Source organism: Callorhinus ursinus, unplaced genomic scaffold (genome assembly GCF_003265705.2).
Source record: "Callorhinus ursinus isolate GAN/ISIS: 27379988/994484 unplaced genomic scaffold, GSC_fseal_2.0 scaffold12, whole genome shotgun sequence".
Lineage (NCBI taxonomy): Eukaryota > Metazoa > Chordata > Mammalia > Carnivora > Otariidae > Callorhinus > Callorhinus ursinus.
In genome coordinates this window covers 32414944-32438186 of record NW_027397074.1, presented here as the reverse complement: position 1 = coordinate 32438186, position 23243 = coordinate 32414944, and the positions used below count along the sequence as shown (strand labels likewise).

Sequence of the window (23243 nt, the reverse complement as noted above, 5' to 3'; positions counted from 1 at the left end):
CATTATATGGATGTACCACATTTTATTTATCTGTTTATTAGCTGGTAGGTATTTGGCTGTTTCTACCTTGTGGATATTATAAATAATGCTGTTATGAATATCTGTGTACAAGTTTTATGTAAACACATATTTTCAGTTCTCTTGAGTACATACCTAGGAGTGGAATTGCAGACTCATGTGGTAACTGTTTAACTTTTTGAGGAATTTTAAACGGTTTTCAAAGGCAGCTGCACCATTTTACATTCCCACCAACAATGTATATGTTCTAATCTCTACACAAGTGCATTTGCATTTGTTACTGTCTACTTTTTTTGTTATAACAATCTTAGTAGACATAAAGTGGTATCTTATTATGGTTTTGACTGGCCTTTTACTGATGACTGATGAAGTTGAGCATTTTTTCATGTGTTTATTGGTCTGTGTATCTTCTTCAGAGAAGAAGGACTTTGATCCATTTAGACTTATTTTTAGTGTAGGAGGAACACAGTGTTTTACAAATAGGGGGTGCACAGATAATGTTTATTGAAACAAATTGAGTTGAGAATGAGATGACTAGAACATTGTCTTCTAATAAAATTTTGTCCTCCTGAGAAAGTATTGAGCTACAATTGTCCAGGCGGAGAGATAGATAAAAGTTAAATATTTAAAAAATGTCATCCACATCCAGTATGATATATGGGAAAGACACAGAAATGAAATTCTGGAGACTATTATAGTTGATTTGCTGAGTGTGTTGATTGTAATATGCAAAGTATGGGGAAGCATATGGCTCACTGTAAATTGTTACACCTATGTAAGAGATGATTATTTGTAGTATTATCTAGATTTATCACCAAATTGCTTTGTGCCCTTGGGCAAGTTATTCACTCTTTCTGCAGCTCCACTTTTCTTCTCTGTGTGAAAATTTGATAGTGTCCACAGATTGCATACATAGTAGTGAGAAGAATAAAGACACAAGTGCAGAGCCTAGGTGACACACATATGTCATATAGATACTCCAAGGAAAGCACATAAGAAGAAGGTACACCAAGAAATGAGAATATCCTAGAACTATCATCCAGGTGAGGTAAAGGACTAGTGACCAGAATATTTTATAACTGGGAGAACAAAAGAAGATGATATTAAGAAAAAGTTTTATGCAAATTGTGTAATACACATCAAATGAAAAGGGACATAATTTAATCTTTGGTTTTGATGCAGCAAAAGTAAGCTATGAGATCCATGTACAAAATTAAGTAGGATATTAATCCTTAACTTATAGCGAAGAATTAGGAGCCAATATATGAATTCTTAGGTAATAACTCTGTAATAACTCTATAAGATTTAATACTTGATTACCCTTCAGTTACATCTTTTTTTTCTTTCTCTCTCTTCTTCATTTCCTCCCTCCCTTTCTTTCTTTCTTTCTTTCTTTCTTTCTTTCTTTCTTTCTTTCTTTCTTTCTTTCTCTCTCTCTCTCTCTCTCTCTCTCTTTCTTCCTTGCTTCTTTCCTTCCTTCCTTCCTTTTCTTTCCTTTTTCCTTTGTTAAAATTTTCAAATATAAATTTTACTGGTAATGCTTCTTCCTTCCTTCCTTTGTTTTTCGTCTCCTTTTTCCTTTGTTCATATTTTCAAATATAAATTTACTGGCTAATGTTACTGGAGTAACTGTTCCATACCAAATAGGAGCCAGCCTATTCCTAGGCATGAGAGTGTTTGTGCAACTGAATAGCAAGTTCTGTTGATACAATGCACTTCTACAAACATTCTCCAAAATACCAGTGTTTCTCTAATGAAGAAACTGAATATATATATTCAGTTATATTCTTTTATTCAAATAAAAGAAATGCAAAGGCTTGTGTTAGTTTATACTGGAACTCGAGACATTTAAAATCTTGTGCCTTTTGCATTATTAGAAAAATCCTCATTTCCTCATTTAGATTAGAGTGTTACTATGCCCACAAATCCTCTTTGAGAATGAAAATAGTCCCTTATAATCATCCCTAAGAGCATAGCTCCAAGAGGTCAGTAGTTACACAGGAGGAGAGCTCCCCAAGAGGTCCCGGGGGAAGGAAGGAAAGAAGAAGGAAAGAAGGAGCTTTTTGAAAAATGGAGAAAGATTTAATTATCTCAGTGTTGTTTCATGTGGCCAATGTCAGTCTAATTCTTTGAAAAGTGATAATTCATATGAGTCACATTTCTCTATTAACCAGAATACATAAGTATACACAACTCCTCATCGTCTATTTTAGGAAGATTATTTGAATTACTCTTACCTTTTTAAAATATAGGCAATACATTATAAACATCGTCTTCTTTGAAATTTATAGTTTCCATTACAGTGAAAATAATTTTTTATCATATCAGGTTTCTTTTTCATTAAAAGTTATTTATAACTGTCTACAGAATTGCTTACTTTCCCTAACAAAGATGCTACAAAAGCCCAGCCAAAATTTTAGATAAAAAGAGATGAGATTTGTATTTCCCTGATGACAAGTGATGTGGAGATTTTTTCATGTGTCTAATTGGTCATTTGTATGTATTCTTTGGAGAAATGTCTGTTCATGTCTTCTGCTCATTTCTTGACTGGATTATTTGTTTTTTGGGTGTTGAATTTGATAAGTTCTTTATAGATCTTGGATACCAGCTCTTTATCTGATATGTCATTTGCAAATATCTTGTCATCAGGGAAATACAGATCAAAACCACAATGAGACACCATCTTACACCGTTAGAATGGCTAAAATTGACAAGACGGGACAACAAATGTTGGCAAGGATATGGAGAAAGGGAAACCCTCTTACACAGTTGGTGAGAAAGCAAGCTAGTGTAGCCACTCTGGAAAACAGTCTGGAGGTACCTCAAGATGTTAAAAATAGAGCTACCCTACGACCCAGCAATTGCTCTACTGGGTATTTACCCCTAAGGTACAGGTGTAGTGAAAAGAAGGGGCACCTGCACCCCAGTGTTCATAGCAGCAATGTCCACAATAGCCAAACTGTGGAAGAAGCCAAGATGTCCTTCAATAGATGAATGGATAAAGAAGATGTGGTTCATATGGAATATTACTCAGCCATCAGAAAGGATGAATACCTACCATTTACATTGACATGGATGGAACTGGAGGGGATTATAGTGAAGAAAGACAATTATCATATGGTTTCACCCATATGTGGAATATAAGAAATACTGCAGAGGATCATAGGGGAAGGGAGGGAAAACTGAATGGGAAGAAATCAGAGAGGGAGACAAACCATGAGACACTCTTGACTCTGTGAAACAAACTGAGGGGTGCAGAAGGGGAGATGGGTGGGGGGGTAGGGTAACAGGGTCATGGGCATTAAGGAGGGCATGTGATGTGATGAGCACTGGGTGTTATACGCAACTGATGAATCATTGAACACTATATCAGAAAATAATGATGTACTTTATGTTGGTTAATTGAATTTAAAAAAAGAGAGAAATGAGAGATTTGACTGAAACATCTTCTGCTGAAATTTTTATTTTGTTTTAGTAAAATATGTTAGACAATTTTCCTAACGTATTTAGTTTCATTTTTCACTGAAATAAAACATTGTAATTGAACAACATAACAGTTAACATTATCTATTGAAGTTTTTTTCTTTATTTTGGTTCTAATTTTATTTTTGCCCCTTCCAAAGTATTGCAAAAAGCATTTATTAATTTTTCTTGTCGGTATTTCATGTTTTGATTCCAGAGTATCTATTTCTAATAAAAGGAAGAAATTTGCCAAATGGGTTGGTTCTACTAAAAGAAAGGGTGTCAGCCAGCAACAAGCCTTTCAGTAAAACCAAAGATAGTCACATATATTCATGTGTATTTTATTCCTAAGAGCACACTTTATTGCTAAAACGTACAGAGACCAATAGCTTAACACATTGATGATAATATCAGACACTGTATTTGCTTTGTGTGTGTGTGTGTGTGTGTGTCTGTGTGTGTATGTGGTTATGAATAGAGTAACCAAGACTAATAGTCTCATTTATGTAAATACTCACTCTGAAATCCACAAGACTTTCCTTTCTTTTTTTCTTTTTCTTTTTCTTTTTCTTTTTCTTTCTTTCTTTCTTTCTTTCTTTCTTTCTTTCTTTCTTTCTTTCCTTTTCTTTCTTTCTTTCTTTCTTTCTTTCTTTCTTTCTTTCTTTCTTTCTTTCTTTCTTCTTTCTTTCTTTCTTTTCTTTCTTTCTTTCTTTCTTTTTCTTTCTGCTTTTTTAAAATACATTTAAATAAATACTTTTGGTGAGCAAAAAACAATATTTTCAGTAAATTTAATTAACTGAAATAGAAATTTAAAGTGTTCAGTTGATACACTAAAGAATATTGGTGATATTTTACTAAAACTTCTGGAGGTTTTTTTTTAAGATTTTATTTACTTATTTGTCAGAGGGAGAGAGAATGAGGGAACACAAGCAGAGGGAGGGGCAGGCAAAAGGAGAAGCAGACTCCCCACTGAGGAGGGAGCCCAATGCGGCATTCGATCCCAGGACCCTGGGATCATGCCCTGAGCTGAAGGTAAACACTTAACCAACTGAGCCACCCAGACATCCCACTTCTGGAGGTTTTTAAAGAAAAATTAAGCTTCCTAATTATGTAAATTAATTTGGAAAAAAGAGTTGAGCAAAAATTCATCAATTTTTGTCATTTTGTCATTTCTGTGTCATAAAACTGTTGTAAAATATGAGAAAAGGGGCTTTTAAGATGTGATGCAGTGTTAAGGGGCCTTTTTTTATTCAAAACAAGTGATATTTGAATTCCACTTTTCCTTCCTTAAATGAAAAATTATTAAATTGTTTATATTTTTTAGACTTCACTTTGAGCACTAGCAGTTGTTCCTAAAAATGCACATAAAATGAATTGTTAAATCAAATGGTACTTAATTTTTAAGTCAAATGCTATTTTAAACTGTCATTTTTCACTTTTTTTTAAACCAAGTAGTACTTTGTAAAAGTAAAAAATATATATCAAGGTCCATGATTTGAATTTGTTTTAAAGGAAGGCATACTATAACAATTATTTTGCATTGTGTTTATATATATTTTAATAGAGAAAATTACTCTCTTAATATGCTAAACACCAGCCTTCTAGGAAATTATTTTAACATTTAGGCAGAGCTTCAACCCTAGTCTTTTCTGAGGTTTTAACCTGACTAATCTGGCCCCAGCTATATTGTTCTTCCCTGATCTCCATTACAAGCAGTGTTTACACAACTAATCTGGCACTAGTGGTTTCCTATTTTTCCATTTTTTTTTCATATAAATGTCTTCATCTTCTCTGTCTAAAGAACACACTTTTCAAAGCAGGCATTATGCATCACTCACCTGGACGTTCCATCTCATGCAAAACTATGGCCATTTACCAATTTCAGACTTCAAGAAAGAGTATGGGCTCTGAGACCAGAAAGGTCTAGATTTAAATTCTGGCTCTCCCACTTTGTAGTTATGATCTGTAAGTTTTTCCTCAATTTCCTCTTCTTTATGATAGCAAGAAAATAAGAATTAACTCATTATTAAGACTAGCAAAGATAATCTTAAAAACATGCTTAGCCCTCTAAACATTTTTGTTCTTCAATGTATGTTATCTTTTACTTCTCTTCCTAACTACCTTCACCTCTCTTCACAACTGCTTGCAAGAATCTTTTTTATTCTTTTTGTCTTTACTTCCCCACCTCCTTTTTCTTTTTTCTTCTCTATTTTTTTTCTTTTCTTCCTTTTCCTTTCCTTTCCCTTTCCTTTTCCCTTTCCTTTTCTTTCTTTTTTTCTTAATGGTTCCTTTTTGGTGTCCCTAATTCAAAAACAGCATACAAGACCTGGTAGAATTTTACTTACATTTGAAAAAGTCTTGGCAGTGACCTAGACAGAAACTAAAAAAAGGAAAACCAAAACACAACTTATACTTACTAGAGAAATCACTCATGGTTGTTAGGATCAATTTGAGATCTTATGCTTAATGGTTTTATTGCAAAATATTGGATGTTTATTTCATTGAATAGTTCAAAGAATTAGGTCATTTGCTTAAAGAATGGATATAATAAGATGAAGGTGATAGGTCAAATCACCATATGGTAAGTTGGTTTCACTGGATTTGGTGGCTTTGACTGTATTTGTAACCTGAAGCAATCAAATGAGTAAGTTATTTATCTCAATCAGAATCCAACTCCATCTATAAAAAAGAAAAGCCCCCATTCTCTTCACCGGATATTATGAATGTAGCCACATTTTTCTTCATGAAAAGCAATATCTTAAGTCGCTCATATTGATGGGAACACTGGGAACTCTAAATGATTTTGCCACAATCACACAACTTCTGAATGTCTTGCTTCCATGATGTCACTTTTTTTTTTCCCACTAAGAATCTCAGTGTTTCTTTAACACCTGTTTTATGTCATGTTATATAAATTCCTTTCATTTTACTTACATTGCAGAGTTTTCCCTCCTATTGCTCTACTCTCTATAGGGGTGGAGGTATAGCTGGAACATGTCATATGTGGAAATGACTTCTAAAAAACACACTGATGTTATTATTAACAAAATTGATCACTAAGTTCTTATGTCTGGAAAAAGAGGGTCAAGACATTGTTAAACAGACCCAGATTCTACCAGGCTATCGTGAAGATGAAATTTTGGTGAAAAGTTTTATGGTAGAGGAAATTTTGGATCTCTTTCAGCACTGGTTAGATAAATAGCATTAGAACCTGTAGGCTAACTTATCCATTTATCCTCTTTAGTCCTACCGTTTGGTGCCTCAGCTTCCAACCATTAAGTTTTGAGTATTGTGGGAAAGGTTTCATTGGCATCACTTATTGCCATTAAAGCACTTCCCTTCTGAATGTTGGCTGCCAAAGTGTGTGGCATCCTGTGGAGCAAGAGGTTGAGGACATAGATTGCAGTGAGGCTGAACAGTTTGCACTTCCTAGCAGTGACACCAGACATCAATCTTTCCTAAAGACAGACGAGAACACATGAATATAAGAACTCTTTAAAAAGAACAAGCGAGGCATTATCCAACCAACCAAAAAAAAAAAAAATGCCACCAAAGCATTTTCCCAGGAAGTTTCTCAAAGATGAAAATGCATTGAAATTACTTTACGTTGTCATGTTGGTTGTTTCAAGAAACAAATTAAAAGAAGTCTCTATAAGGTAGATATTTATGAGGTTGAAATTCTTGATGGTATAGTGTTTGAGAATCATTTAATTGATTTCAAAGTGTGTGTTGCATGTTTTACATGTGCACATCAGCTGGCCTTACAAAAGAATACTAATTTGGTCACAGTTAATCTGTTTCACATGGTCTGCAGCATCAAATGTGACATCATTATAGGAAATCATTTTATGCAACTCTGCAACACTAGGAGAATTTTTTTTTTTTTTTTGGTCATTTGACAAGATTTTAGACAAGTTGATCACAAGAAAAGAGAGAATTACTAGGAGAAATGTGTTAAGATCATTGTTTTGACCTATACTAATTTGTTGTGTTATCCAATAGATTTGTGGCTGCTCAAATTCACACTGCACTGCAAAGCTCAGAGTTCAAGGCAAGTTACTGTGGACTCATAGGTGTCAGACTCTACTGAGAAATGTCCAATATGAGCTGTAGACATAGATAATATTTTGCTTCATGTCATTTTACCTTTAACCAATTTAAGTCATCTTCACTGCATGCAGAGTAACTTTAAAAATAATAGTTTCTGATGGCATTATAAAATATTTCTAACAACTTGTTTTTTAAATTATATTTAAGTACAATGCTACTCCTAGAGAAGAGCATTTTTTTCTGATAAAAAAATATGGTTCTTTGTATTTGGCCAGTAAGATTAAGACCAGTTCACAGTACAACCACAAATATTTGGAATAACAGAAAAGAGGAAGAAAGGGGATGCATGGAAGCTTTGACTGACTTCCTTTGGATTTTATTAACAAGTTGAGTAACAGTACAAAAGAACCGCATGGATAGCCTTATGTGTTTTGGCCATTTTTTGGTTTTCTATTTGGGTAATTTAAAAATATTCAGGGAGTTTTGTGTAGCTATATAATTTTTTGTTGTTTTTGTTTTCATTGTTTGAGGCTTCTGAAAAGAAAATATGACAAAGTGATACATCACATTCTTATTCTCCCAGCCTCAAAAGTGTATCAAAAATATATATCTTCAAGTAGAGATTAATTTTGTGATGGGGTAAGCTTAATTATAAGCAAGTGGGGTAGCTCTAGTGGTGACATTCTGCAAGTGGTTAAGAAATCGAAAAACAGTACTACAGGTAGATGAACTCCAAGTCTGATGTTCTAACTTCAGGACCAGAGAGGCAGCAGTACACCATATGATAATATTTAATATATTTTGAGGAACTAGAGGAGAATGTCCTTTAGTATGAAAGCTATCTTATTACTTTAGAATTTGACTATGTCAAATATAGCTTTTGTGTTTCTTCATGTGCTCTCCCCTATAATCTTTCTAAAAAGTCAAAACTTTAAAAAAAGAATATCTTACATTTTATTATTGACCTTCACAAGTAATAATGTTCTATGTTACCTTTGCCATTCAACATTTTTCTTCATATTTTCTTATATATATGAATGTTTCCATTAGTAATAAAACCAACTTGTAAGCCTGCTTGCTACAGTGTATTAGAAGAAAATATCTCAGGGATGCCTGGGTGGCTCAGTCGGTTAAGCGTCTGCCTTCGGCTCAGGTCATGATCCCAGGGTCCTGGGATCGAGTCCCACATCGGGCTCCTTGCTCAGCAGGGAGCCTGCTTCTCCCTCTGCCTGCCACTCCCCCTGCTTGTATGGTCTCTCTCTCTCTCTCTCTCTCTCTCTTTCTCTAGCAAATAAACAAAATCTTTAAAAAAAAAGAAGAATATATCTCAAGCTTATGTGAAGTCATTTAAAAAATTTCATTTATACAGAAATAGTGGTTTTTGTCTTGATTATATGCTAAGCCTTGCATAACTATCTAAAGAGAGGTCAAAAGGATACAAAAAGGCACTGAAATCTGCTTCCGCTTTGAGGTCTTTCCGGGCTATTCTCTCTCCTTGCCAAGATTATGGTGATACCATTAAGAAGGAAAGGACAACAGGGGACAGAAAACAAGACAATGAAATAGATTCAAAGCATAATATGTATGGAATTCCCCCCAAAGGAATTCAGACCCGGAAGTCAATAGACACCTGTAGACTGAAGTATTTGGAAGCCATCAACTTTTGGATAAGTGGTTATTGAAGTAATTTTAGATAATAGCACACCATTAGAAACGAGTGTGAAGAGCAAACAAAAATGAGTTAGTCCCTTTAAATGGGTGAGTAAAGAAGAAGAAGTCAGGGAAATGCACCTGGCCTGAGAAAAAGAAAAAGAACAGGAAACAAGGGGAAAGGAAAGCCAAAGGAAGAGGTTTTCAAGACAGATGCAGTGATCAAATGTTTCGGAAAGTTCAAATAGAGTGACACCTAAAAGAAGTCTAGTTTTGACAAGAAAGAGGCCAATAAGGATTTTGGAGCGAATTAAGTGATACTAAGAATGAGCTTACGAACGAATGGGACGTAAGGAAGTAAATAAACTGCTCTTTTAAGATGTTTGAGGTAAAAACAAATTAAAGAAATGGAAGATCAAGGGATCATGTTTTACAAAGTGGAAAGTTTTGTTATGACTGAAATTAGGGAGAATGAATCAGTGTAAAGGGAAAGGGAAATTTTAAAAAATATTGATTTTACTAATGAAAATACACATATTTAGCAAATAAAATAGTTTGACTTGTCTAGTGCTTATTCAAATGATCCAATTTTTTATAAACGGGTTTAATCAAAAAAATATATTGGTGTCTACTATTCAAAGACACAATGAGGTGCTATAGAAAATACAAAGATGGACAAATTAATCTCTCTCAGTAGAGTATTTATGATGTTAGAGGCCTAGGAATAATAAAGATTGTATAATAATTGTGGCCAGGAGGGCGAGAAAAATGACATAGGCAGTGGTCCTTGAGAGATGAAGAATATTTTGACAGGTCCCAGAAAGATAGGGGACCCTGAAAGTGCTGAGGGTGTTCAAGCCCAGAGAATGGAGGGTACACAAGAAAAAGGGGGAGCTAAATATTTTTTCATGTAACAATCCTGTGTCACAAACTGTTACTCTTCTGATTTTACTTTAATCATTTCAAATATGTAAAAACCACTCTTAGTGTTGGCTGTATAAAGAAGGTTGTGGGCTGGATTTGGTCCATAAATTAATGCTGACCCTTACACAAGATTGTGAATAGTCTAAGGACAGCATATCTTATACATAGATGTCACACAGTGAATATTTCCCAATTGTACTGAGGCACTGAGGCCTCAGACTAGGAAAGTGGGCATGGATTCTGAAAGAAAGGAAGCAGGTGACACAGTAGATTGACAGGAAACCCAAAGTAGAATCTCATTGGTGATGGCAGGGAGGAAAAAGGAATGATCAAAGGTACAATAGTCATATTACAAGTTCAAAAACAAGAATTATGGGCAGAAAACAATGAATTCAGTTAAGAAATAGCATTTGGGTTTGAAAGTCATGTAGCAAAGGGGTCATGATTGGGGAATCTAAGGGGTAGACTATGAGGTTACCCCATTAAATAGTAGGGAATATGCTCCCACATAACCACTTCCATCATTCAATGCCCAAAGGTCTAAGAACCTCTTTCTCCAGTATCAGTGGGACAAGGTAGTTCTTGGCATCCTCCCTTTTAAATCAGACATACATTCAGATTTAAGGAATACTTTGAAGGGGACAGAGGAAAGGGCAAAATAACTCATCAGAGTAACATCATTTAGTTCCAAGATGTGTCAACAAATGGTAATAACAGAGTGAGGAACAGCAGTTCCAATATACAAAAGGAAATCTGTCAGGTATAGATTGTGTCCTCAAAAACCAGTGCCAATGCTAGTCTATGTCAGAATGACATCATTCACAAAGGATAAACTGCCTTGTTCCAGTTGGGACATTCGGTTTGGATTCAATCTGTCACCTTCATTGGACACCATAGTATTCCCTGTATATCCAGTGGTACTGAAAAGTTTCCAACATAAAAACCATACTCATTTGCTATGACACAGTAAAAATTAGTTTGAAAACATAAAGGTGAATAGTAAGACCCATAGAAAGCTCTTATTATTGGCGAGGAGATACTGGTAGGTTTTTGTTTTTGTTGTTGTTGAAAAGTAGTTTACATTTACTCATGGGGTTTATCAGAGAATGAAAACAGATTGCAACCACGTTCTAACTAGTGGTTTCATGCCATTTTTCCTGGTTTCCTGTCTTTTCCTGACAACCCCTGGCTGCTTTGCTTTCCTTTTTTTTATTTTAAAAGATTTTATTTATTTATTCATTCGAGACACAGAGATACAGAGAGAGAGAGAGCATGAACAGGGGGAGAGGCAGAGGGAGAGGGAGAAGCAGGCCCACCGCTGAGCCAGGAGCCCGATACGGGGCTCAATCCCAGGACCCCGGGATCATGACCCGAGCTGATGGCAGACGCTCAACGACTGAGCCACCCAGGTGCCCCCTGCTTTGCTTTCCTATTCACTTCCTTATGTTGCTCTCTTTTTAAACTTTGGAGGTTATTTGTTCTTAGATTCTGTGACTTGCAGAGACAAATTATATAAATAATTGTTCTAAACATAATACAGCCGAAGTTCATTGTGTCTCACCACATGCAGCAAGCATGCTGCACAGAAGTGTCACAGAGAGCTTGCCAATCCTAGCTAACTCTATTGACATAAAGAGAGCTCTTCTCCCATGATTTCTGCCCCCTGATTGTGCTAGTTGGGGTATTATGAATGCCAAGTATATGTCATTAAATATCTGGAAAATTTCTTGCTTTTAATCTATGAAAGTGTGTGACTTTCTTAGAATCTGAATAAATTTTAAGAATCTCATATTAAAGTCACTAGCTTCACCAAAACCCAAGTCATGACATTAAAGTGGCTGCTGACAACCAGGACCCTCGGGCATTAGAATTTGGTTTTATTCAATAGATAAGTAATTTTTCATGAGACATAAACATTGTCAAATTTGTAATTATTTTGAAATGTAATACTGTTAGCTTTTATTTCAAAGGATTTTACCTAATTCTGCCAACTTTTTCAGATAGGGATAGTTTCCTTATGGACATGGCTAATTTTCCACATAGGTTGGAAGGTACGGAATCTCTCTTAACCAAAAATTTCTCTTCATTGGCATTTTATATTTCTGGAAATTTCAGTATGCATGCCACTTAAGAATATGTTAGTTCAATGATATGTTTTCTACTGAGTGAGGAAGAGCTCTTTCCATGCATCAGCAGTGATATAAATCAGGATTCTATAACACATTACCCAGCCCATGGCCTAGGGCCAGGGAAATATAAATTTGAACTGAAAGAAATCTAGGTGGTTACTTAGTCTTGACCAATATCTACACACAAACCGACAAGGAGTAGAGGAATACATGGAGAATGATGCAGCTTAGAGAAAGAAAAGGGTACATTGAAATCAAACTGTTTTATTTATAGCATTACTTTCGGACAACCTTGCATATAACCTTGGAATGGAATGGACCGTCAAGTCATCAAAATGATGTTAGGGATGACTCCAGGTGGCAGAGGAAAGAGAGGAAAAAGCCACACAATATGTTCTGGATTTCCTATAACCATCTCTTTTAAGCAGTCATTTCAGAAGTTTAGCGATAATAAAATATATTACCTTGAGCTATGCTAGTTGGAAGTTGCATTTAGAAACATAGGTACCAGTTTGTTCAGTATACTATGAAATGCTTTCCCTATAGAAGTGAGTCTGTAGGAAGAACTGAGTACTGGAGAACATAGCTTTGTAGTAAGGTCAATGGCATTGGTGATGACCACATCACATTCATTTGTATTGAGAGCAAAAATTACTAGTGAGGGTATAGTGGAGTTAGTTCACTGAGTTATAACAAATTCCAGTGACTTAATGCAATAAAGATTGATTTCTCTCTCTCATCTTTGTTAAATATGGGTGAGTGGGGGCACCCTACTCCATGCTATCATGGACATCCAAGATCCTCCCATCTTTCCTTTGTCTTTGCATACATAGCCCAGGGTACCAACATCCTCTGCTGAATATTCTGTATATTGTTTGCAGTTGAAGGGGAACAGAGAGAGTGGAGGAGGCACAGCTGTTCTTTACCTCATCCCGAGGGGTAGTGGGGGTAGAAAATATAGTTTCTGCAACTAATAACTAATAATTAATTAATAAGAATAGCGATCATTACTTACCTTAGGCAAATTATTAGATCCCCTTGTGTCTCCATTGCCTCATCTATAAAGTGGAAACCATACAATTACCTATCTATCTTCTAGTGTAGCTGTAACATATGAATTCGTATATGTAAAGTGTTTAAATTTTGCCTGGTACATGCTAAGCACTTTTATGTGCTTATAATCATTGCTGTTAATACTATTTGTATTTGTATTATAAATATTATTACTCAAGCTCATCTTTGAGTAAAAACAGGAAGGGACTTTTATGACAATTCAAACTATTGAGTTGAGTAGGCAATGATCAAAAGTTGAATTGCATGAGATACTGTGCAATCTTATTTCCTGGGGCATTTTGAGAACAGAAAATAAAAGAAGGTAGGAAAGTGGTTAGTCACTCAAACAGAGGGAAGGTAATGTCTTCTTACATTCTACAAAAGCCCTGTATAATCTTTAAAAAGGTTTTGTAAAACTTCAACTACAAAGTGATGCAGAACATGTGCAATTTACACAGAATTATATTTATTTTAAGGTATGTAAGACTTTCCTGGACCAGTCAATCCTTTCTATATCTTTTTTTTTTAAGATTTTATTTATTTATTTGAGAGAGAGAGAATGAGAGATAGAGAGCACGAGAGGGAAGAGGGTCAGAGGGAGAAGCAGACTCCCTGCTGAGCAGGGAGCCCAATGTGGGACTCGATCCCGGGACTCCAGGATCATGACCTGAGCCGAAGGCAGTCGCTTAACCAACTGAGCCACCCAGGCACCCTCTATATCTTTTTTAAAAATTTCTATTTGGTTTCAGGTTCTTTGAAAGATTTTTTTTCTATTTTGTGCTTTTATCTATTAGAATACCTAAACAAATATTTGTATGTAGTAGAGATTTAATAAATTAGTGCTAAATAAGTATTTTTAAAAATCTACAATTAAAATGTAATCTTATTAAATTTAATCTTAATTCTTAAGACTTTCCCGAAAGGATTTAAAAGAATACAACTGACACAAATGTGGACGTATCAAAATTCTAAAATTTTAAAATTGCATTTCTTATTTGTAATATATGCAAGTGAATGTGGTAGGTGGTGATAACATCAATATGATTTTAAATAATTTTACCATTTTGTTCAAATAACTCAATAATAAGCATTACATTATATTTTGCTTATGCATTGTATAGAAACAGAAGTTTGGATTGGAAAAATAATGTAAATGCTTGGGGTTTTTTTTTCTTTTTTTTTTTTTACTTCATACTGAAAAGCTGTATCTGCTTCTTTTTTGCTTGGTTTAAATTTTAAAAGAATATAAACATATAAATGGAGAACTCTCATTCTAAAACTCTACATGATAGAATTTAAAAGCTTCCATTTGAATATACATTTTTTAAGAAGTATTAATGTGTCAATTCCTAGAAAGATTAGAGTGACTATTTAGTGTTTGTGACAGTTTTAGTGCCATCATGTTACCTCTTCTAAAGAAATTATTTAATATCTACATGTTGCCAAACATTCAGATAAGAAGAGAAAAATTTGGTCAGTTCTACATATGAACAGTTTCTGTGATGCTGAACATCTGGATATATGCAAAACATGTTGAACAAAAATGTGGCGGTCCAGCCAACTTGTCAGTTTTATTCTCATTGATTGGACATTTTTAGATATACTTAATAATTTGTGTTTTGGTACTAAGTGGGCAAAGGACAGATTAGAATAAAATACAACAAAGAATATCAGTCTCATTGAATGAATTGGTATTTTCATCAATTTTATCATCACAATTTCATTTGCTGCTATAGGAAGAGCATGAAGTTGTGTTCATAAAATTGATGATGTTGGTAATTAATTCAGTGGAGAGTGGAGACTAGGAAAGTAACTGAGGTCATGTTCATTGTTATTCACTAGCTATTATATTTTCATTAGACTTTAGTTTAATAGCTTGAGTTTGCTTCTAACTATTTTCTTAGCTCAAAAAATTTCTTGAAATCATTTATCAATCATGTTTATCTGTTGGGAAGAGATCAAACTTTTAAAGGTTTCACTTATGTCTCGTGTATTCAGATTCAAGGTAACAATTGTTTTCATTTTAAAAGTGGAAAAGGTCAGTGTTTTATAGTGTTAGATTTCTTGTTAAAGGGGATAGGCAGTTGTCCCTATCCAACATCATCTTTTGAGAGTGCATTTTGAACTCCTGAAATGTCCTTTACTTATTGGAAATTATCATCTGAGGCCCAGAAAATACTTGGACCCAGTTATTACCATTTCTGAAGGAGAAAAAAAAAAATCCAAGAAGGGTGTGAATATATTAAGTAAATCATTGCTGAAGGGGGGAAGGATCCTTTCTCTTCTTTAGTGAAACAATTTTTCCCTTCACCCTTTCTATTTTATTTTTATTATTTATAAAATCAAAAATTTAAACTAAGGAATTCCACAAGACTGTTTGCAGTTCTCATGTTCCACAATCAACACAATATGCTAAATGTTGCATAAATTGTTACTATCACCCCTTTATTGGTTCCAAGCATCACTAACATTTTACAAAACGCCGGTTACATTTCTGCCTTCATAACTTGAGGGCTTTCCAAATTATAAGTGAAGATAACATCATCACCCCCCAAGGATGCCCCAAGACTTTCTGGCCTGTCCACTAATGAAGATTAAATAGCTATCCTCTATCTCTGAAAATTTCTAATAGACCTATGCTTATGTCTCAGATTAACCTACAGGGTTATTCTCTGCATCCATAGGTGACAAGACACTTATTTAGACAAGAGACTTATTTAGATACAATTTAAATGTATAACACACATAGACTCCGTTAGCTTCTAGACACAAATTTCTCATCATGCTGAAAACTTTCTCCAAAGTAACCTCTGTTCTTTGTTATATATGCTAAAAATGTTTTTTATAACACTCTCAAGTATTTATATTGAGTTTCATCAAAATTGAAACTTTTGTTCTTCATAAGACACTGTTAAAAAAATGGAGTCAAGCCATAGCATAAGAGAAAATGTTTGCAAATCACATAGTTAATGAAGGACTTGTATGAAGAATATATGAGATTTCTGAAAGCTCAATAATAAGAAAACAACTCAACTAAAATATGGGCACAATTTTGAAAAGAGAGTTCAAAGAAGATATACAGATGGCAACAGATGGCAAATAACCACATGGAAGGATAATCATAGTCATTAGCCATATGTCAATGAAAATTAAAACTTCAATGTGATATAATTACATAGCTATTAGAATGCTATGAAATAAATGAATTAAAAATAAAACTAATAATGCCAAGTGTTGCCAGAGATATGGAGCAAATGTAACTCTCATACGCTCCTGGTGGTAGTACAGACAGTCACAGCCACTTTGGAAAATGGTTGGACGGTTTCTTTACAAGGTAAATGTAAATATATACAGCTCAGTAATCTCACTCCTAGGTGTTTGCCCAAGTGAAATGAAACTTATGATAAGAGAATAACTGTATGAGAATGTTTATAGGTTCTTTATTTGTAATTTCCCTGAACTGGAAGCAACTAAGCTGTTCTTCAATTACTAAATGAATAAAAACAAAACACAAAGTATGATTTGACAATAAAAACGGAATACTACTCAGCAAGAAAAAGGAATAAACTACTGATAAATACAGCAAAATGGAGAAATCTGTAATGCATTATGCTAAGTGAAAGAAACCAGACTCAAAAGGCTAAATACTATGTAATTCATTTGTATGACATTCTCAAAAGGGCAAAACTATAGGAAAGAATTCAAATCAGTGGTTGTAAGAGACCGGGAGAATGAGGCCAAGGGGAATTGACTACTGTATTATCTGTTTCTTTCTGACACATTCATGGCTTATCTCACAGTCTCTGTGGGTCTGGAATCTGGGCACAGCTTAGTTGAGGGCTCCTGGCTCAAGATCTTTCAAGAGGTTGTAGTTAAGCAGTTAAGCTGCCTACTGGCTGCAGTGTTATATGAAGGATCAGCTGGGGGTAGATCTGCTTCCAAATTCACTTACATGATTATTGGCAGGATTCAGTTCCTTGTGGAGTTTGAGCTGAGGTGCTTAGTTCCTCACTGGTTAGCTTGAGGCCTCTCCTAATTCCTTAACATATATGTTTTTCCAAAAGGCAGTTCACAACATGGTGGATGACTTTCCTCAGACAGAGCATTTGAGAGTATGAGAGAGAGTACCCAAGACATAAGCCTCTGTCTTTGTATAACCTAATGTCAGAAGTGAGATCCCATTACCTTGCCCAAAATTATATTCATTAGAAGGGAATTCTTAAATCCAGCCCAAAATCAAGGGGAGGGATTATGCAAGAGATGAACATCCTACAAGGGCACGGAATCACTGGGGGCCGTCTTAGAAGCCACTTCCATAGGACTCCTCTGGATCCCAGGGATTCATTTTTCTCCTACTTCAGAACACCCTCACCTCTCCCAAGATCCCAAGAGTTTCATCCCATGACATTATCAGTTCCAAGTCCAGAATCGCATCGTCTGATCAGGGAGCCATGTTAGAGTCTACTTGCCCTGACCATGAAGTGCCATGAGGAATTTTGGGGGTTGGTCAAAACTTTCCTGTATCTTGATTAACTCATATTACCAAGTACAAAAAAGGGATGAATTTCACTGTATGTAAGTCATACTTTAATTTAAAAAAATAGAAAAAGTTAACAAACTCAAAAATATAACATAGGCACAAACACACATATTACATTAAATTTTGGCCAAATTGAATGATTGGTCAATGTATTAGTAAAATATATTTATACAAATCTTTATTTTAACACTGGAAAACAGCATAAATGTTTCTAACTATATCATTGAAAAGCCATAATAACATACCATATGCTTATATAATCAGTAATTCTCTTGTAGGAAAATAAAATTGTTACAGACTACAACTTATAATTACATTAGTTCTTTGATAAAAAGATGTTTATTCTTAAAAAACCATTTCTTCCTCTCTAATATTTGTTTTTATTCCTTAGAACAGATAATGAAATTCATATATTAGGGGAAATGAACATATTTGTAAATGCACTATTAATTTTTCATTTTGTTTACAAAAGAACTATTGAAACAATTTTCTATAAAATGCGGTTGTATAACCACTTTGAGAATGATTTACTTCAAGTAAGGTGCATAAACTGTGGAAAAAAATCTTATATTTTTTCTTGTTTTTCCTTGTTCTGAAAAGTGACAGAGGTAAGGCAGTAGGATCCAGTTACTGTACCCTGTTTATACAGCTGTACTTCATTGAACAAAGGCTTGTGTTACACACAGTTTGTGATAGGAAGTAAATGCTTTTAAAACAACTAAAGAGATAGGTCTTTAACCTCCACCTTTGTGGATTCTTTGTTCCCCCATTTAGCTTCTGTGGAAGTTATAGGAAGTAATTTAAATATGTTATTACTCTCTAATTGGACCTCATCTGATTAGCTCATCCCCTTCTGAACTCATAACATGAATACATTATGATGAGTTTTTAAAGCAAATCCTGAAAAGTCCAACAAAATGGACAACGATTTTTTTTTTGTAATGAAGTTTGTAAATAATAGGTTCTGAAATGTTTAATAATGGGTATATTTTAAAGAGAAAATGGTGTTTGGATTATTTCAGGGTCTCACTCTGTAAGGAGTTTTAAAAGACTTATGAGATTCACCAAGTTTATTACCTCTTAATAAACTTTCACACAATAGTGCCACAGGATTCTTGGTTTATCTCTTATTTGTAGCTGTATAAACTAGCCAATAAACCAGAGATTAAGGTTCTAGGTTATTTCAAGGATTATACCTGGGAAGTTAGAAGTCATTATGGTCAAGTAGTTTTCATTTGTATAAGAGCAATTTCCTTAATTGCTTGGGTAAAAATAAAGGTTCATTACAAGGAATGATTAAAATGTCAACCAATTAGGATCTGTTACATATAAACTTATGGCTTATGAAAATACTTGTCTCCTCTGAAAATATATAACTTTAATAATAATGACTTCTGATGGGCCCTCTATTCATAATTCTGTTCATAATCTTTCCATTTTCACATAAGTCCTTCTTATATCTGAGCTATCATTTATTTACCAAAATTCTTATGCATATTTTGTTCGGTAACTCCCTACATAGATTGTCCAGAGAGTTTTTCATTTCCTAAATGAATGGCAGAGAAGGCACCCAGATTGGTGGGGGAGGGAATTTATTTATTTGTTTATTTTTCTATCTATATACATTTATATATTTATATGTTTATATCTCCATAATTTTCATAAAATCCTCTTAACAAATTTTATTCTGCCAAGTGCTAGGTATTTTGTCTACTAGTATATGGCAACTGTAAAGACCAATATCCAGGGCACCTGTGTAGCTCAGTTTGTTAAGTGCCTTACTCTTGATTTCGGTTCAGGTCATGATCTCAGGGTCATTAGATGGAGCCCCGAGTTAGGCTCCATGCTGGATGTGGAGCATGTTTAAGAGTCTTTCTCTCTTCCCTCCCTCCCCCAACTCATGTGCACCTGTATCCACACTCTCTCTAAAAAAAAAAAAAAAGATCAGTAACCCATCCAGTATTTCCACTCTTAGGGTCACTGTTCATTCCACATGCATACAAGAATAAAAGATTTGATTTCTAATCTGTGCTGCCATGGAAACAGTGATCATACCACACAGTTAATTCTATCTCCTATATTTGTAGCAAAGAACGGAATTATAGTTAGTTTAGCTAAGAGCATACTTTCTTTTAGCTGAATAGACTATAGTGTGGTATCTGTAATTCTGATAAGAAAAAAATATTCACAGAATGAAAAATGTGGGCTTGTTCTATCTACTTAGGAGGTCATTATAGTGGCATATTGTAGAAAAAACAAACAACTATCCCTTTGGGATGTAAATGAATTGCAAGGCAATATGTGGGTAATCTGCATAATACTTGATGAAAATAAACAACTTACATTTCAGCAATTATGTGGGAGAATTTTAGAAATGGTAGTGTTTGGGTAAGGTACAGGAAGAGCTGTATGTATTAGCTAATATATTTCTGTAAATAAAAATGAAATGTTGGGGCACCTGGGTGGCTCAGTCATTAAGTGTTTGCCTTTGGCTCAGGTCATGATCCCGGGGTCCTGGGATCGAGCCCCGCATCAGGTTCCCTGCTTGGCGGGAGGCCTGCTTCTTCCTCTCCCACTCCCCCTGCTTGTGTTCCTGCTCTTGCTGTCTCTCTCTCTGTCAAATAAATAAATAAAATCTAAAAAATGAAATGTTAAGTCTTAGAACCAAATATTACTCTGCTTTGCCTTTTATTCCAATAGACAGCTTTTTAGACTTCTTAAAAAGCCATCAGGAAGGAATTTTATGTAATATTTCATTCCAAAATTTATGTACCAATTTCTCCCATCACATTATTCTTCTTTAATTATAAATATATTATCACATACTGAAAAATCATCACTATCCATTGACTGTATTATTACAACATTGACAGCTTTTATGATTTGTCATATTATAATAATACATTAGCAAGTATAAATTTTGGAAGTCATTTTAGCTTGCTGGAGGCATTTAATTATATCATATACACTATATATACTTATTCGCTATGTTTCAGTTTTCTTATTTGTAATTTATACCCTCGCTGTTTCCAAAAGTCATTTGAAGCAGCTTATTTTAATTATAATTATATTGGCTAGGTTTTTCAGAGATGTTCCAGATTTTTTTTCCTCAGTTAACAAGAGCAGCATACATAAGTGAAAATGGAAGTTGCTTTGTTCTTATTCTCACGGCTCATTTCAAATTATGTGTTTTGCAGAGGTTAATATCATGTGGGCTGGACACCAAACCCACCACAGTTCTGAAGACTATAACTTATCCACAGCACTGAGACAATCTATTTTGCAAGTATATACTTCCTGGGTAAGTTGTATAAAATTGGATAAATGTGATAATATAATACATTTTTTGAAGTCTCATTTGTTTCTATTTCCTCTAAGTAAACTAAAGAAAATGTTTTAGTAAGAGGCTTTTCCTCCTTCTATAAGGCAAGACACATATGAAGCAAGTGATGTTTTGTAATGGTAGTCTTTTATTTGATAAAACAAAGCAAAGCAAAACAACAAAAAACAACTTCACCTTGAGGTATAAAGCAAGGTGAGAGATGATTGGCTATTTTTTTTTATTTACTATAACTAATGAAAGTGATATGTAGACAATGTGTCTCAGTTCAAATATATGCAAACAAAGATTTCATTTAAACTTTTAGAAGCAGTTTTTAAAAATTCGATTCCCATTTCTGCATGCCCAAGTGAAATCTACTTAAATTCCTTGCTTTTCATTTACATATTAGAGCAGTTAATATGATGCTCAATAAAAATTTTGGCTCTAAAATATTTTTACCCTAGGAAATGAGCAGACTAATGAAAACCAGAAATAGTCTGTAGTTTGAAGTTTCTTCTGATTCACTGGGCAAACCTGACCCACTTGGTAATAGCCCTCATTTCTGATTGTCACTCTTTAGATCTCCATAGCTATCCAAACTACTGCTGCAAAGAGGCATATTGAGCTAGAAGGTCAGCGTTATCGGGGCATCTGGCTGGCTCAGTCCATAGAGCATCTGACTCTCGATTTGGGGGTCATGGGTTCGAGCACTCATTGGGTGTAGAGATTACTTTAAAAGAAAAAGAAAGAGTTATCGATGTGTAAGTGCTATTATAAATTATAATGATCTAACTTTTGTATGGTCCTTTATAGTTTACAAGGCACTTTTAGATATCATTTATTGAATACTTTCTGTGTGCCAGACAATCTTCTAAGACCACTTTATGCATTAACTTATTTGATCTTCATGGCAACTTTAAGACACAGGTACTATTATCACTCTTATTTTAAAATGATGGAACTGAGTTTATAGTTCAGTCACAGAACTAGTAAAGGGAGGAGTTGAATTTGAAATCATTCAACCTGGCTGCAGGGTCCCGGATCTTATCCTTCACACTATATACTCTGCATTTGTCTCTACATTGTTTTTCACTTACATTACTGTGTTAGATCAAGTGTTACTATTATCAGGGGACTGAAAATCAGTGAGGTTAATTACACAGCTAGAAAGTGACAAAACCCCATATTTGAAACCAGGTGCCTCATAACCTATAAAAATGCATATATTGGCAGGTGTTGTAACCCAAACAGCAGCATAGGCAAAACAAATCTATAAGCCAGTGATGGTACAAATACATTTGCTGAAAGAGATATAAAAAGAAATCCACCCCACCACCCCCCATACTACACCCCTGTGTTACAGCTTGTGTTAATTTCCTAGGGCTGCCATGACAAAGTATCACAAACTGGGTAGCTTAGAACAACAGAATTGTGTTGTCTCATACTTCTGGAGGCCAGAAGTCTGAAATTAAGGTGTCATCAGGGCCATGGTCCCCCCTGAAGACTCTAGGGTAGGAACTGTTCTAGTCCTGTCTCTAAAATTTTTAGTTTCTGATAGTTCCTTGGCTTTTAGGAGCATAATGCTGGTCTTCACATGGTGATCTCCCCGTGTCTATGTACAAATTTCTCTTTTTTATATATAAGGACATCAGTCCTTTTGGATTAAGCCCACCCTACTCCATTATGAGCACATCTTAATTTAATTACATCTATAAGGACTCTATTTCCAAATAAGGTCACATTCTGTGGTATTAGGGGACAGGATGTCAACACATGAATTTTGGGGGGACACAATTCAATCCACAACATGCTCTAAGAAACATAGGTGGAAACAAAAGAATTTCTATTATATTATATATATTTCATCTTCTTATAGCTTGTGCTGGAACTCTGGATGATTTGATGTGAAGAAAATACTACCTCTTTCACAGTTGCCTAGCTCAAGACTGGTCTAGAGCTCTAGTGAGTAAAGGCAACAGGCCCCTGATGGAGGGGAGGTATACTGACTATCCTTCCTTCTTAAGAAATAGCTTCATTAATACAAACTTTTATTATCCTTGTACAAAGTGGGCTTCAATATGTGACTGATTGAAAT

General features: G+C 34.7%; 1 protein-coding gene across 3 annotated transcripts in view; it reads left to right on the top strand.

Moving 5' to 3' along the window:
* AGMO (alkylglycerol monooxygenase) overlaps window positions 1-23243 on the top strand; it is a 393108-nt gene that overhangs the window by 163151 nt on the left and 206714 nt on the right. For all 3 annotated transcript variants that reach the window (XR_012380236.1, XM_025873380.2, XM_073898903.1), the window contains exon 5: window positions 21024-21127. Coding sequence is in view for 2 of the 3 variants with exons in the window: in XM_025873380.2 (XP_025729165.1) it covers window positions 21024-21127 (104 nt within the window). In the remaining variant the exon portion in view is untranslated. The remainder of the gene's footprint in view (window positions 1-21023; window positions 21128-23243) is intronic.